The 12,784-nt window shown below is 39.3% G+C and overlaps 1 protein-coding gene across 2 annotated transcripts; it reads left to right on the forward strand.

The window, feature by feature from the left end:
• Positions 1–4,299: 4,299 nt before the first annotated feature.
• On the forward strand, positions 4,300–10,329 carry LOC133901394 (FRIGIDA-like protein 3). Of its 2 annotated transcripts, none has more exons than XM_062342768.1 (4): positions 4,300–4,467; positions 4,837–5,869; positions 6,953–7,122; positions 9,601–10,329. In XM_062342768.1, the coding sequence occupies exons 2-4, from the start codon at positions 4,849–4,851 to the stop codon at positions 10,012–10,014; spliced, it is 1,605 nt and encodes a 534-aa protein (XP_062198752.1). In that variant the 5' UTR covers positions 4,300–4,467; positions 4,837–4,848; the 3' UTR covers positions 10,015–10,329. The 2 variants fall into 2 exon arrangements, with proteins under 2 accessions (XP_062198752.1, XP_062198753.1); XM_062342769.1 differs by having other exon boundaries at positions 4,840–5,869.
• The last annotated feature ends 2,455 nt before the right edge of the window (positions 10,330–12,784 follow it).

Genomic DNA, 12,784 nt, shown 5'->3' on the forward strand with positions numbered 1-12,784 from the left:
GTGCAAACTTGGTAGACCAATTGCCTTCCTAAGGAAATGATATTTAAACCTAGGATAACTCTAGAGATTTCATATTGCAGTTCTTCGTTGTGATGTTGGGATTACAACCACATATAATAAGGACACGTTACAAAGCAGCAAAATATAACTTATTAGGCAACCTTCATTGGCGACCCCAACCAAAATAGCAAGGAACCCAAGGTGGGATCCTTACTTTAAGTTGTGAGTCTGCGCTCCAACTCTTTTTTAGATTTTTAGTCTAAATTGTATTGTCCCTAATCTTTTATGGCTTCCATTGATGGAAAGATAGGATTGTATTGGAGCTATTGATGGCACATATGTACAAACCTCTGTTTCTAAGGATATGGTGACTTCCTTTCGTGGTAGGAAGTCCCATGCTACTCAAAATGTAATGACAGTCATAGATTTTGATTTATGGTTCACATATGTCTTGGTTGGTTAGGAGGGGATATCACATGATGCTCTAATTTTATGAGATGCTTTAAACATGAAAATGGCATTCGTGTCCCACAAGGTAATAGATTAGAATTGTGTAGCACAATTTATCCATGCCATTTATTTATATGTAACAATGTCACTCATATGTCCCTCATATGTTAGGAAATTCTACCTAGTTGATGCTGGATAGGGAGTCAAACTCGGATTATTACCCCTTTTCATGGTGGGAGGCACCATTTGAATGAGTGGGGGAATAATCCTGTGCAAAATGAGAATGAGTTGTTCAATCTTAGGCACTCAGCTTTTCTTGTGACAGTAGAGCGTGCATTTGGATCATTGAAGAGGAGGCTCGAAATTCTTGATGATGCCACTCCATTTTTCCCATTTCTAACTCAAGTAGACATTGTGGTAGCTTGCTGCATTATTCATAATTGGGTTATATATGATGGTGGTGATGAACTAATCATATGTAGTTAATTTCAGGTAGGGAATTGCTGATCATATGTGGGAAGATCGGCAAAACCACTATGGAAACTAATATGTATTTTTTTGGAAGACAAGAACTATGTATTTGTATAATGTTCAAGAACTATGTATCTGTATTGTGACAAAGAACTACATATTCCTTTGTATCGCTTGTTGAAATTCCTTTGATTGAACATATTACTTGTTGTATTATTGACATATTGCTTGCTGATTTTTTTTTGGCACAATGCTTGCTGATTTTTTTGTGTTGATATATTGCTAGATGATTTCTTTTTTAGTGAAATATTGCTTGGTGCTATATTTTTTGTCATAGTATGCTAGGAAATGGAGTTTAAGGCAAGTGGTAAACAAGCCGAGGGGAGTGGCTAGGTCACACGGACATCTTTAATGTCATCTTTCATGCTCACGCACCTAGCCAATGTGGTGGCTAATGGTACTAGAATATCATTAAACTTCAAGGAAGTTTATCTCAACTCTTGTGCTAAGATTTTGAATGATCATTTGAAGGTTAGGCTGAGTGGAGACCAGATTGAAAACTATGTTAGAATATGGAAGAGGAAGCATATAAAGATAAACAAACTTAGGAAGTTGAGTGTTGCCTCATTACTAAGTGCTACAAGATCTAGTGCACTGGAACTCGTGGTTTTGTACCCGAATCCTTTAGTATGGAACATTGAGCAATTGCAAGAATGGGGTTCATTGATATTCCTGGTATAGTAGATGCTATCACACATACCCTTTGGGACGAAGACAATTTCATTATTTCACTTAATCATGAACATTACATAGGGCATATTAAGGTATTCTTGCAGCAACTATTATTATTTATAATATATTTTTTCTATCATGTGTTTGTTTAATAATTGATTTTTAATTGATAGGATCACAAAGCTGATGCTAAATATTTAAACAAACATATTGAACAATACTGTGAAATGGTTTCTATCTTTGATGCTAGTGTGGCTATGAGGAAGTATGCAAAGGGATCAAGTGAGCCTCTAGCTACCGAAGTGACTTAAAATGAAGGTGAAGAGGAGTATGTGAGTGATGCTGCCACTGCTAATGATAATGGGCAACATCTTTGGCCACCGTATACAAGAGAGCCAAGACAACCAAAAGTGAAGGCTTGCGATCCTATTGGTGAAAGGCTTGCGATTGCTATAGAGAAGGTCAGTACCCCGAACAAGGATGTGCCCAAAGATTTTGACAATTTGAACAACCTTCTGTGTTTTAATGAGGCACACACATCTTTTTACTATGCTCATTTGGTTGAGAATCCTCATATTGGTAGAGCTTTCAACTCGCTGCCATTTGCTCACAAGTTAAACTGGATTGTTAGGTTCATTAGTGAGAAGTTTTCTAGATGTTAAAAATCATTTGATGATGGCTTGTATGCCTACTTACATCCATGAGGATCGGAAACACTTCTTTTGCTTGTACCCTATGAAACAATGCACTATGGGTTAGTATGTGACTTGCTAATTATGTGTGCAAGGCCTAGACTTGCTAATTATGTGACTATATATTTGCTATTATGTGTGTAAGGAACAGATTTGCTAAATATGTATGGATTTGCTATTATGTGTCTATAGAAATTTACAATTTTTTGTTTCAGCTCAACAACGGGAAAACTCAACAATTTTGGAAAGAAATCGTCATATCCAATTTATCTATCTATATCCTTTTATCCAAACAAGAAATTGGCTCATTCCATCCAATACTTATCCCACCAACCAAAAAAAAAATTGTCTCATCCAACTCATCTAGCCAAACAAGGAACTTGGATCATCCTATCCCAAAAAAATATGAATGGTCATAACCCATTCAACCTTACCCTCAAACCAAACGCACCTCAAGTTATCCAGGTGTTGTATGGAGACAACAAGCATTAATCACAGTAGGTGTAATCAACACTCATAGAACAATTCCTAACACATCTCGTTATTGGAATGAAAGTGTAACATCGTTTCTACACCAAGCTGAATCTCCTACATCTCTGTAGCACTCACACATCAAGAGATTGGCTTAATACAAAACATGATGACGACTAGAAATAAATGCAATAAACACTACTACAATAAACTAAATCACTATCTGTTCATAACTAGGATCACTACTGGTTATTAAATCAATAATTCACAATGAATAGTAATAATCTATTAGTTGTGAAGCAAAAAGTGATAATATATCAATGTCGATTCATGTCATGAACCAGCAGTGATAGTTGATTCCAAATTAAGTTTTCTTAGGCTCAAAAAACCAAAAGAAAAAATTTCACCAGACTACCCCCACACGGTTGCGTGTCGCAAGTCGTATGATTTTTCGTGAGAAATACACGAGCATGCGGTTCATGGGACTCAAACCCATGACCTCTCACTCCGCGCGAAACCTTCTTACCATCTCACATATCACTTAATGTTGAAAATAATAGGCAACTTTATCCTTTTGACCTGTGTTGTCCGAAACATTTTATGTTATCTCATTAAACACTACATTTTTCATATAAAACATGTATCCATCCGACTCTGTATGAAAAAGTTATAAATTTATGAAGATAAATTGCAAATTTGGAACCTTCTTTATCACTATCAGTTCATGACATGAAACGACAGTGATACTCCCTCTATTATCACTGTCGTTTTATACCATGAACTGACAATGATACTTGATTACTATTGTCGATTGTTTTTGAATGGGATATCATTGTTAGCTCATGTCATCAATGAACCGATAGTGATAGCACAGTGCGGATTGGTGTTTATGTAGAAGTGAAATGAAGTACATCCCTTTGATTATCGATGATAAATTGAAGTACATCCCTTTGATTACCGATGATCCAATGTATCAAGCGATGAATCCAATGTTCATACAATGCAAGATCAAAGAATGAAATCAGATACAAAGTATGTTAATCTCTTGATTTGGACTAAACTCAAGTAATGATCCCTTAGAGACACTTTAATGGCTTGTGGATGTGGAGGCGTTGAAGTCTTAGGGGTATTTGGCACAGTTTCAGATTCGAGATTCATGCTGGATCTAGAATTTGTATAATAAAATGAAGTGGTTTAAATATTTATTTTTATCCAAAATAAAAATCAAATAACTTAACCTAAATATCTTAAAATTAAATATAATCAGCTCAAAAAATCTAAAATTAGATCCATACCAAACAAAACCCTCGGTGGCTTGGACTCGAACAAATTATACCACAATAACCCTAGCCAACCGAGTGAATCTAGTCACTACCAGGTAGGACCCACGTCTGTGTGGAGCAGTCCTGCAACGAACCTTCTCGACAGCCGACCCTGTCAGCCCGCCCCTCCCCTCCGTTCCCGTCCCCGCCGCCCCCCCCCCTCCCTGCCCCCCAAGGCAGCCTCCTAGTGTTTCCTTTCCCCTCCCCTCCCCTCCTCCTGCGACCACCACCGGCCACCCCCTCGATCTCCTCCCCCAGGCAAGCGAACGCGGGGGCGGGGGCGAGCAGCGGCGGCCAGCTCCTCCAACACCTGCCCGCTTCGGCCGTGAGTAAGTAGCCGATTTCCTCCTCTCAGCCCCAGATCCAGCCATCTGGCGTACCGGATTATCCCTTTGGTTCTTGGTGGTTGGAAGGTTAGTGGTGGGGTAGCTAATGCTTCATTGGTTTGTCCGTCGCGGCAACCATGCACCTCAGAGGGGATACTGGCTCCATTTCCATCGGCTCTTTTTTCATACATCTGTAGTAAGCTAGGAACGCGATAGATGCCTGCCTTTGGTGTCTTGCTGTTGCAAATTCATTTAGATAACCGACTTAATTGAAGGAAAAACAGAGATTGTAAGCTTTTGGCTGCCTTTGTTTCGATTAACATTCTGTTTTGATGATGGTTCTGAGAATTTACATTGCCGTCTTCTTTGTAGAAGCTGTCGCCAATGTCTGAAATGGAGTCCGTGGCAGCTCTCATGGAGTCGACAAGCTCTAAGATACAACAGCTTCAGAGGGCGTTTGCTGAGCTTGAGAGCCAGAGTGTTGTTTCCATGAACTTGAAGTGGAAGCAACTTGAGGACCATTTCCATGGGCTTGAGCAGTCACTCAAGAAAAAGTTTGACGAACTGAAACAGCAGGAAAAGGAGTTCGAGGAAACGATTGCAAAATCGGAGGAGATGCTGCAGCAAAGGGAGGTAGCTGTTGTGGCTAAGGAACTGACTTCCCTGGAAAGGTTGCAGGAAAAGAGAGATGCTGCATTAGCTATGATCTTTGGCAAGTCCAAGCTGTCCTTGCCTGTTCCTGCCATCAACCCAATGAACAAGGCGCTGGATAATCTTGGTGTGAGGTTGCCTACACTTGCTCCTGAAGAGAGCGTGCGCCTGCAAGTTGACAATGCTGCAGTGAAGCCTCGTTCTGAACTTGTTGTGCTCTGTGAGGAAATGGATGTTAAGGGCCTTCATAAGTTCATATCAGACAACAGAAAGAACTTAACAGCCATCCGTGAGGAAATTCCAAGTGCACTCAAGAGAACATCTCATCCATATGACTTGGTTCTGGATTCCTTGGAAGACTTTTATTCTGGAGATAATCTAGTATTGGATGGCAAAAAGGATGGAGACCTTCTGGGTGTAAGAAGGACGTGCCTGATGTTGATGGAGTCACTTGGACAGCTGCAAACTGATGATGTAGCTGGTTTCTCTTCGGTGGAGCTCATGCTTACAACTAATATCAAAGAACAAGCAAAAAAGATTGCGTTAGAGTGGAAGTCAAAATTGGATAGTCTTGACATTGATGCCAGTAATGGAAACTGTCTTGAAGCTCATGCATTTCTTCAACTCCTGGCTACCTTTGGTATTTCTGCTGAATATAATGAAGATGACCTGTGCAAACTACTTCCTTATGTTAGTCGTCGTCGTCAAACACCTGAACTTTGTCGATTGCTTGGGTTGTCACAGAAGATGCCAGGTCAGTGCTGTAATGCACTAATGATACATCTATCTCAAACTATATTGAATATCTTCTAAAGATTTACCAACAGTAAAGGAACAAACCAACAAACCCTAAAGAATCACCTCACTTCCTCTCACTTCTGCCTCTCCCAGACTTCTCTCACCCATGCTAATCTCCTCAGCCGCTGCCACATGGTCCTCCTGGTCCTCTCCCGTCCCATCCTAAAGTGCTGCATCACTGCCACCATCCTGATGCCTAGGCAACGCCTTAAGAACCTTGCATCTGTTAGATATATATATATATATATATTGAAGCATCCAAAATGACTTTTGCTATTATGAGGCATGCACATAAGCTACATATTTACCCATTGTCTGTTCTTTTTCTTGCAATAAATGCCTATTGCTTGTATTGTAAAGCGTCCCACGATATTGCCTAACGTGGTCACAGGACCATAACTAATCAAATGTTATTATGTTTACTTATTCTTCAAGAACTACTAACTGTTTAAACTACTTATGCTCCGAATTTTTATGAGCCTAAGGTGTTTGAATCTTGTGCATGACTATGTGGTATCAGTTCATTATGCTATACAAGTTTTGTTTCGCTGAATTCCAAAGCAAAGCATCTTCTCTTAACAAAAGTTAAGTTCTTAAGTCATAATTCTTCTGTATCATATGTACTGAAATATAGGAAACTGAGCTTTATTCGAATCATCTTTCATTGATTTTACCATCCGGCTTGATTACTTGTTCTTGATATTCTTGTTAAGATTGTGTAGCAGTTCCCATTTATGGTTTCATGTACTTGAGTGGGATTTTCTGTATAGATATTTTCTAAAAACAGGAGACCTTCATAGTATGATAGGACAAGCCTATACTGCAGATATGTTGCTGCTCTTATATCTGCCTCTGTTACAAGTCTAACAACTGTTTTCATCAATATTTCTCGTGTTATTATTTAAATTTTCCTTCTCTCTGCTGCCATTTTTATTTATCCTTTCCCCTAGATTTTACATTAGTATCTGTTCTTTTTTACTTATTGAGGATTTTCTCTTTTGATAAAAAGATATTTAGTAATGAAATTTCGTGAGGTCAGGTGTCATTAGAGTTCTGGTGGATAGTGGAAGACCTATTGATGCAATAAATCTGGCTTATGCATTTGGGCTCACTGAACAATTTGAACCGGTGCAATTGCTGAAAGCATATCTGAGGGATGTTAGGAAAGTGTCACATGCCAAGAATGTGAAAATGTCTCCTGGAGTGCAGGTACATTTTATTTATCTCATTATCAAATTTTGTAAGGTTTTGTGCAGTAGAAATATATCTGCCCCTGTACTATCTTAACCAATGAGAAGTATTGAAGTAGGTTCTTGTGAAAATCTTTGTTTAGCAAGCATCTCTTCCTTTCTGGAAAGGCTAAAACATTTTAGCTGACATTGTAATGAACAAGCATATCAAAATCGTTTGCCAGCTCAGCCTTTTCTTAAGTACTTATAATACCGTGATACATTTTTCAAGAAAAAGTAGGCTTAAAATAGTTTCTTCTTTTATATTGGAATTTTTTAAAAATATTTTTTGAAGCAGGGTGCCTTTGTTCCCTCCGTTATTTGTCCTATGGTGAAACTAAGCTACATGCACTCTTAGCATGATTTAAATCTCTAATTTCTATGGTTATCAATGCGGTATGGTGGGGCGAGGCGATGGAGCACCGCCTGGACGAGCAGATACCAACTATGGTGACACCATATTGGTCAAGATTCAGCAACGAGCATAGGGTATAATGAACAACATAAAGTAGCAAACACAAAATAAAGGGAAAAAGATGGACTGCTCTCAAGTCTCAAATCCCAAAATGAGGATTCAAAAATTCGTTTGTACCCCAAAATGCGAAGGTCACCGAATTCCCGATATTCATGTCCGAATTCACTTGGTCAAACTGGTTTGACCACGGCAAAAACCGATCAAATTGGGTTTTGAGAAACCGAACGATTTCACCGATTAATCGCTTGATGTCATCGGTATTCGGCCGCATTTTCCGCATTTCGTTTGTGATCGAAAACCACTCAATTTCCTTCGAAAACTGCTCAAATTTCATCGAAAACCGTTTGGTTTTATCCAATTTCAGTGAAGTTCAAGAAAAAACATAAAATTAGCTTAACCTTGCAAAATCGATAACTAATTCATCTGAGCTTCAAATCAAGTGAAACAAATTTTGTTGATTTCCTTGTAACATGATCTACATGATAGAAGTATTTATAATCACAAAAAAGTTGAATAGTTTATGTGGGAAAAAGTATTTGCTAAACCTAGTTAAATGCATAGTTAATTCTTTGCTAATCCAAAAATCATGAAACCAATTTTGTTAGTCTTCTTACATGATCCTATGCCTTTTAAAAATACGTGAACTCGTGAAATAGTTATTGTAACATGCAGGATTGTGTAAATGTGTTGCAAATAGATTAATTCATAACTAACCCATCACACCTCCAAAATTAGTGAAACGATTTTTATTAGTTTACTTATACTATGCTTTATGTAGGAAAAATAATGGTAGATGTGAAAATGTTAATTACAGTGTTGTTTCTTAACATGTTCACTTTATGCTTGTGAACTTTGTAAAAATCATGGAGAAATTAATAAAACTCTAAATGAAGTGAAACTAATTTTATAGATCCTCTTAAGGTACACCCTACACACAAAAAATATGTGTTTGCGTGTTAATATTTTCCTTAACGTGAACCCTACTAAATGAGCTGCACATTTTAAAGCACGTTTTTTTTTTCCAAACTTCCTCTCTATGAAATATGATTGAAAGGACATTATTTTTGGAAAAAAAATTCACATAAGGTCTTGGAATTGTCTCTAGTGTTTTGTGAATTTTATAATTCAAATTCGAAAACCGGTCGAATTCAGAATTCGGTGCGGACCGAATTGACCGGCTTTTGCGAATATCGACCGGTTTTCGACGAATTTTCAAATCCTGTCTCTGCCTCTTTCTCAGTCTCTCCCTCCCTCTTTCTCTTGCTTCCCTTGCCTCTGCCCTTACCTCCCTCCCTCCCCCTCCTGTCCAGCCGTGCCAGCAACAACAGCAGGTAGTGGATGTGGCAGCACCTGCCTAGGGCATGACGCTGTTACAGCATTCGCGGAAGCAAATTCTGCTCATCTCAATTAACCTCATTCAATCTGCCTCTTAGGCCAAAATAGTTAATGGCTGGCTACGACAACCTTACGGGAGCGCCTGGACGCTATTGCAACAACTTGACAACACTCAGTTACTTTCTATGATTCGGCTTGCCTGAGAAGACTCTGCTGCATATTTTGATACACATTTGATCTTTTCAACTGCTTACTTCCAATGATTTTTAATTACTGGCATATGTAATTCCACGCTCTCGTAATTTATTCTGAAGAAGTTTGGTACTGAGCTTGATGTCATCACAAAGGTGGCAAAATACTGAACTCCCATTTGCTGGACTTTAGAAGCCTAAGTTGGGTTGCAAAGAAGTAGAATACTAGACTGCTGAGTCCTAGCCTAGCTTTCTAGCAACAGATAGCTAGTGTCTTGCTCTCTTGCATTTCTTTTGTCCTGTACAAGAAATGACTTTTATCTAAATCAACTGTGTTACTTTTTTCTCTTATCTTTTCTGTGTGATTTTGTGCACGCACGCATATGAATGTCTATTTGCATCTATGTAGCACATATAATATGTAGTATGTGATCTTAATGACCACTCATATTTTCAGAATGAGATGAATGAACGTGAGTTATCCGCACTGAAAGCTGTCATCAAGTGTGTCGAGGAACACAAGCTTGAGGAGCAATACCCTGTGGATCCACTTCAGAAAAGGGTTTTGCAGCTTGAGAAAGCAAAGGCAGACAAGAGGAGGGCTGTTGAAGCAGCAAAGCCACAGTCCAAGAGGCCTCGTGCCAACGGATCGGTCTTTGCACCACGTGTCACCAGCTTTGCTGACAAGAGCTTCTACCCAGCAACCGCAGAGAGGCATCCCTCCTACCCTTACGAGAGGCAGTTTGTGTATGGTGCTGAGGCCCATCATCCTCCAATTATGAGCTCAGCACCATACACGATCCAACCTGCCCATGCACCTTACTATGGTAATGCCTATCCAGTTCAGTACCAGGTTCCGTATATCCACTAATGGGGAGAGCCTGGTGCAGGTGTTCTTTCCTAACTATGTAGCTCTTAACCTGCTGCTCTTTGTTGTAGTCCTATCAGTTACTAGGTACTTTGAACTTCCATGGAAGAGAAGCAAATGAAACGCTTTCATAAAAATTCTCGTAGAATCGAGAAGGAAGTTGCCTAGATGAAAATAGTTGGACCACTCGTGTGCGCGCGCGCGCACGCCGTGAGTTGCTATTGTGAAAATCTGTTAATTTTATGTCCTCATGACGTATGACATAATTTACACCTATTGTTTAGCTATGATGAATCTTACTATGTACTTCCTTTGGCATGTCATACCTTTCACTGGGGAAATGTTTAGGAAACATTTGCATTACATGGAGAGTCGTGGGCGTTTACTGGAGTTTCAGTTGCAACTAAAACAGCGGCTTCCATTTCTTTTTTGTGATGATGCAGGCTATTTTCATGTTATTTATTGAAACAATGTTCACTGCCAAAGGATGGTATGCAGTGTGCACATTGTTTTACTTTTGAATTTAGTCTATGCTGTCTAATCTGGGAATGGTAAAAGGCCTGGCAAAAATCACATGTGAAGTTTGTGTATATGTTTCCCGTCTGTTTACCTCCATTGTTAGGTCGTTTAACATATCGTACCAAGCTTTTTCTTTTGCTGCAAACAATGAATTGCATACGCTTAAACTTTTATTGAAGTGCTACTTAACACTCTAGACTTGCAATTCAACTTGACAGTATCTTACAACTTGTAGCGCTTACTCACAATGAAGAGTTGATGTGAAACTGCGGTAGAATGGTTCATAGATGTACAATTATTCATCGTGGAGCCCCTACACTCAAAAAGGAATTTGGAAGTTGTGGGTTTCTGGTGGATGGTATGTGGCAGCATGACAGTTTCCGACCTAAATAGGTCAACTGCTGCGCAACGATTGAATGTGTAGCTGCACGTAGTCACTTGTAACTACTACTGAAACGGTGTTGCTGTAGAACAATCGGTTGCTTTTGTATGAAGAGAACCGTTGGATTTTTAACCTTAGGATTTGCTTAGACAGGTGTGTTCCACCGTCTCCAGGCATGTTTGGAACACATAAGTGGAAATCTATAGGAATCCAAAACAGAGGAAAGAGAAAAATGTGCTGTTTGGATCGTTGGGAAGCTTTGAATCTTCATAATCTCCAAAAGAAACCATTGCATTCTCATATTTCCATTTTAAACAGTGAGTGTGCTTGCTAAACTTGTTTGAGCAACCACCCTACTCATAATGCATTACTAGAAATGAGATTTTTTCACAGCTTGCTGGATTCTTTAAAGATTTCTGCTTTTAGCACATCTTTCTTAGTGTTGTGATGTACTTCGAATCTTCCATTTTCTTCTCTCAGTGTCCGAGAATCGATATATCTGTTCCCTTTGAGCATCAATTACCACTCTTTGAGGTGCCTAGCATGGTCAAAAACTACATATAGTAGTTCAAGAAATAACAAAGAAAATAGGACGAATCCTGCAATGGGAAAATTTTGCAAGGAGTACTTTACCAGCCTTGCACACTAACGATCTGGCAAAGAAATATTGAGAGAAAAAAAAAAGGGGGAAACCCATCCAACAAATCTGAACTATGATGCATACTACTAACAGCAACCTAATATAAAAAATAGGATCATATTGACAAGGGTGGAAATAATCCATTTTGACGGAGGGGGAGGAGGATTTCGTAGAGCAGAGATCATCCATTGCTGCTGATTTGCCCCTCGAGTTGTTCGCGCTAGATTTCTGTGGTTCCATGGCGGGAGGGTGGAGAGAGGAACGGGATTGAGCAGCCGTACGAAGCGAGGAACGAGCGAGAGAGAAAGATTCTTTCTTTGAGTCCAAGTGGATGTTTATTTTCCCGTGAAATGCACATGGCCCCGACACTTTCCTCCGGAACGGAAATCAGCTTTCGTTCCAAACGCACCCATTCTTTTCCTTTCCAGAGGAACGGGAAACTCTAGAGTTCCTGCAGAAATCCTTTGATCCAAACAGGCTCTCCAACTCCAACAACCTGTGGGATGTTCCGGCGACATTTTTATTGTGGTCGTAGGACTAGGACTTTGGGTTCATGTTCCATTGGAGCTAGATGGAGGCCAGTGTCGTAGTGGCGCCGCCAGCCGCGGGTCCAAGGATCAAGGATGGGTGGGTGGGCGGGCTGCTCTGCTCTTTGGCAAGAATCAGGAGGCCGTAGGCGTCAAAGGTCGGATTCGATTCTGCTGCAGTAGCGACTGCATCTTCACTGTTTGTGTAATTCCAAATAAGTCTTAAAGTTCTCATGTGTGAAAAGAAGTTACAGTTCTTTTAGTCTAATTTGCTAGTGAAGGTAGAGATAGACTAACTTAAAAAGAGTTGTTTCTTTCACCCACTTAGTATGTATGGATAAGAGACTACAAGAATACACGTGTACTCACTCGCCTCATCGGGTTGTGGTTGACGCACAACATCTGTGTGAATGTAAAAGTAAATCTAGCCATTATGTGTAGTTTTAGAAATTAATGATAATACCTATAGACTAATAATATTGTTGAATTTATTAGTAAATTGTTTCATATATGATGCATGGAGAGGATATATGTATCAAGATGAATGACTCTTAGTGATGCTTATAAGAAGAAAGAAAAGCTCATATAAAATTAGTGATAAGCGTGAATGCTAAGTTACTTATGGACATCAAGAAACTAAAGTTATACTATTGTCAATAGAGTTTTATGAATTAACCCATGTGCTTTATGCTTAAGAGTTAATTG

The sequence above is a fragment of the Phragmites australis genome, chromosome 20 (genome assembly GCF_958298935.1).
Source record: "Phragmites australis chromosome 20, lpPhrAust1.1, whole genome shotgun sequence".
NCBI lineage: Eukaryota > Viridiplantae > Streptophyta > Magnoliopsida > Poales > Poaceae > Phragmites > Phragmites australis.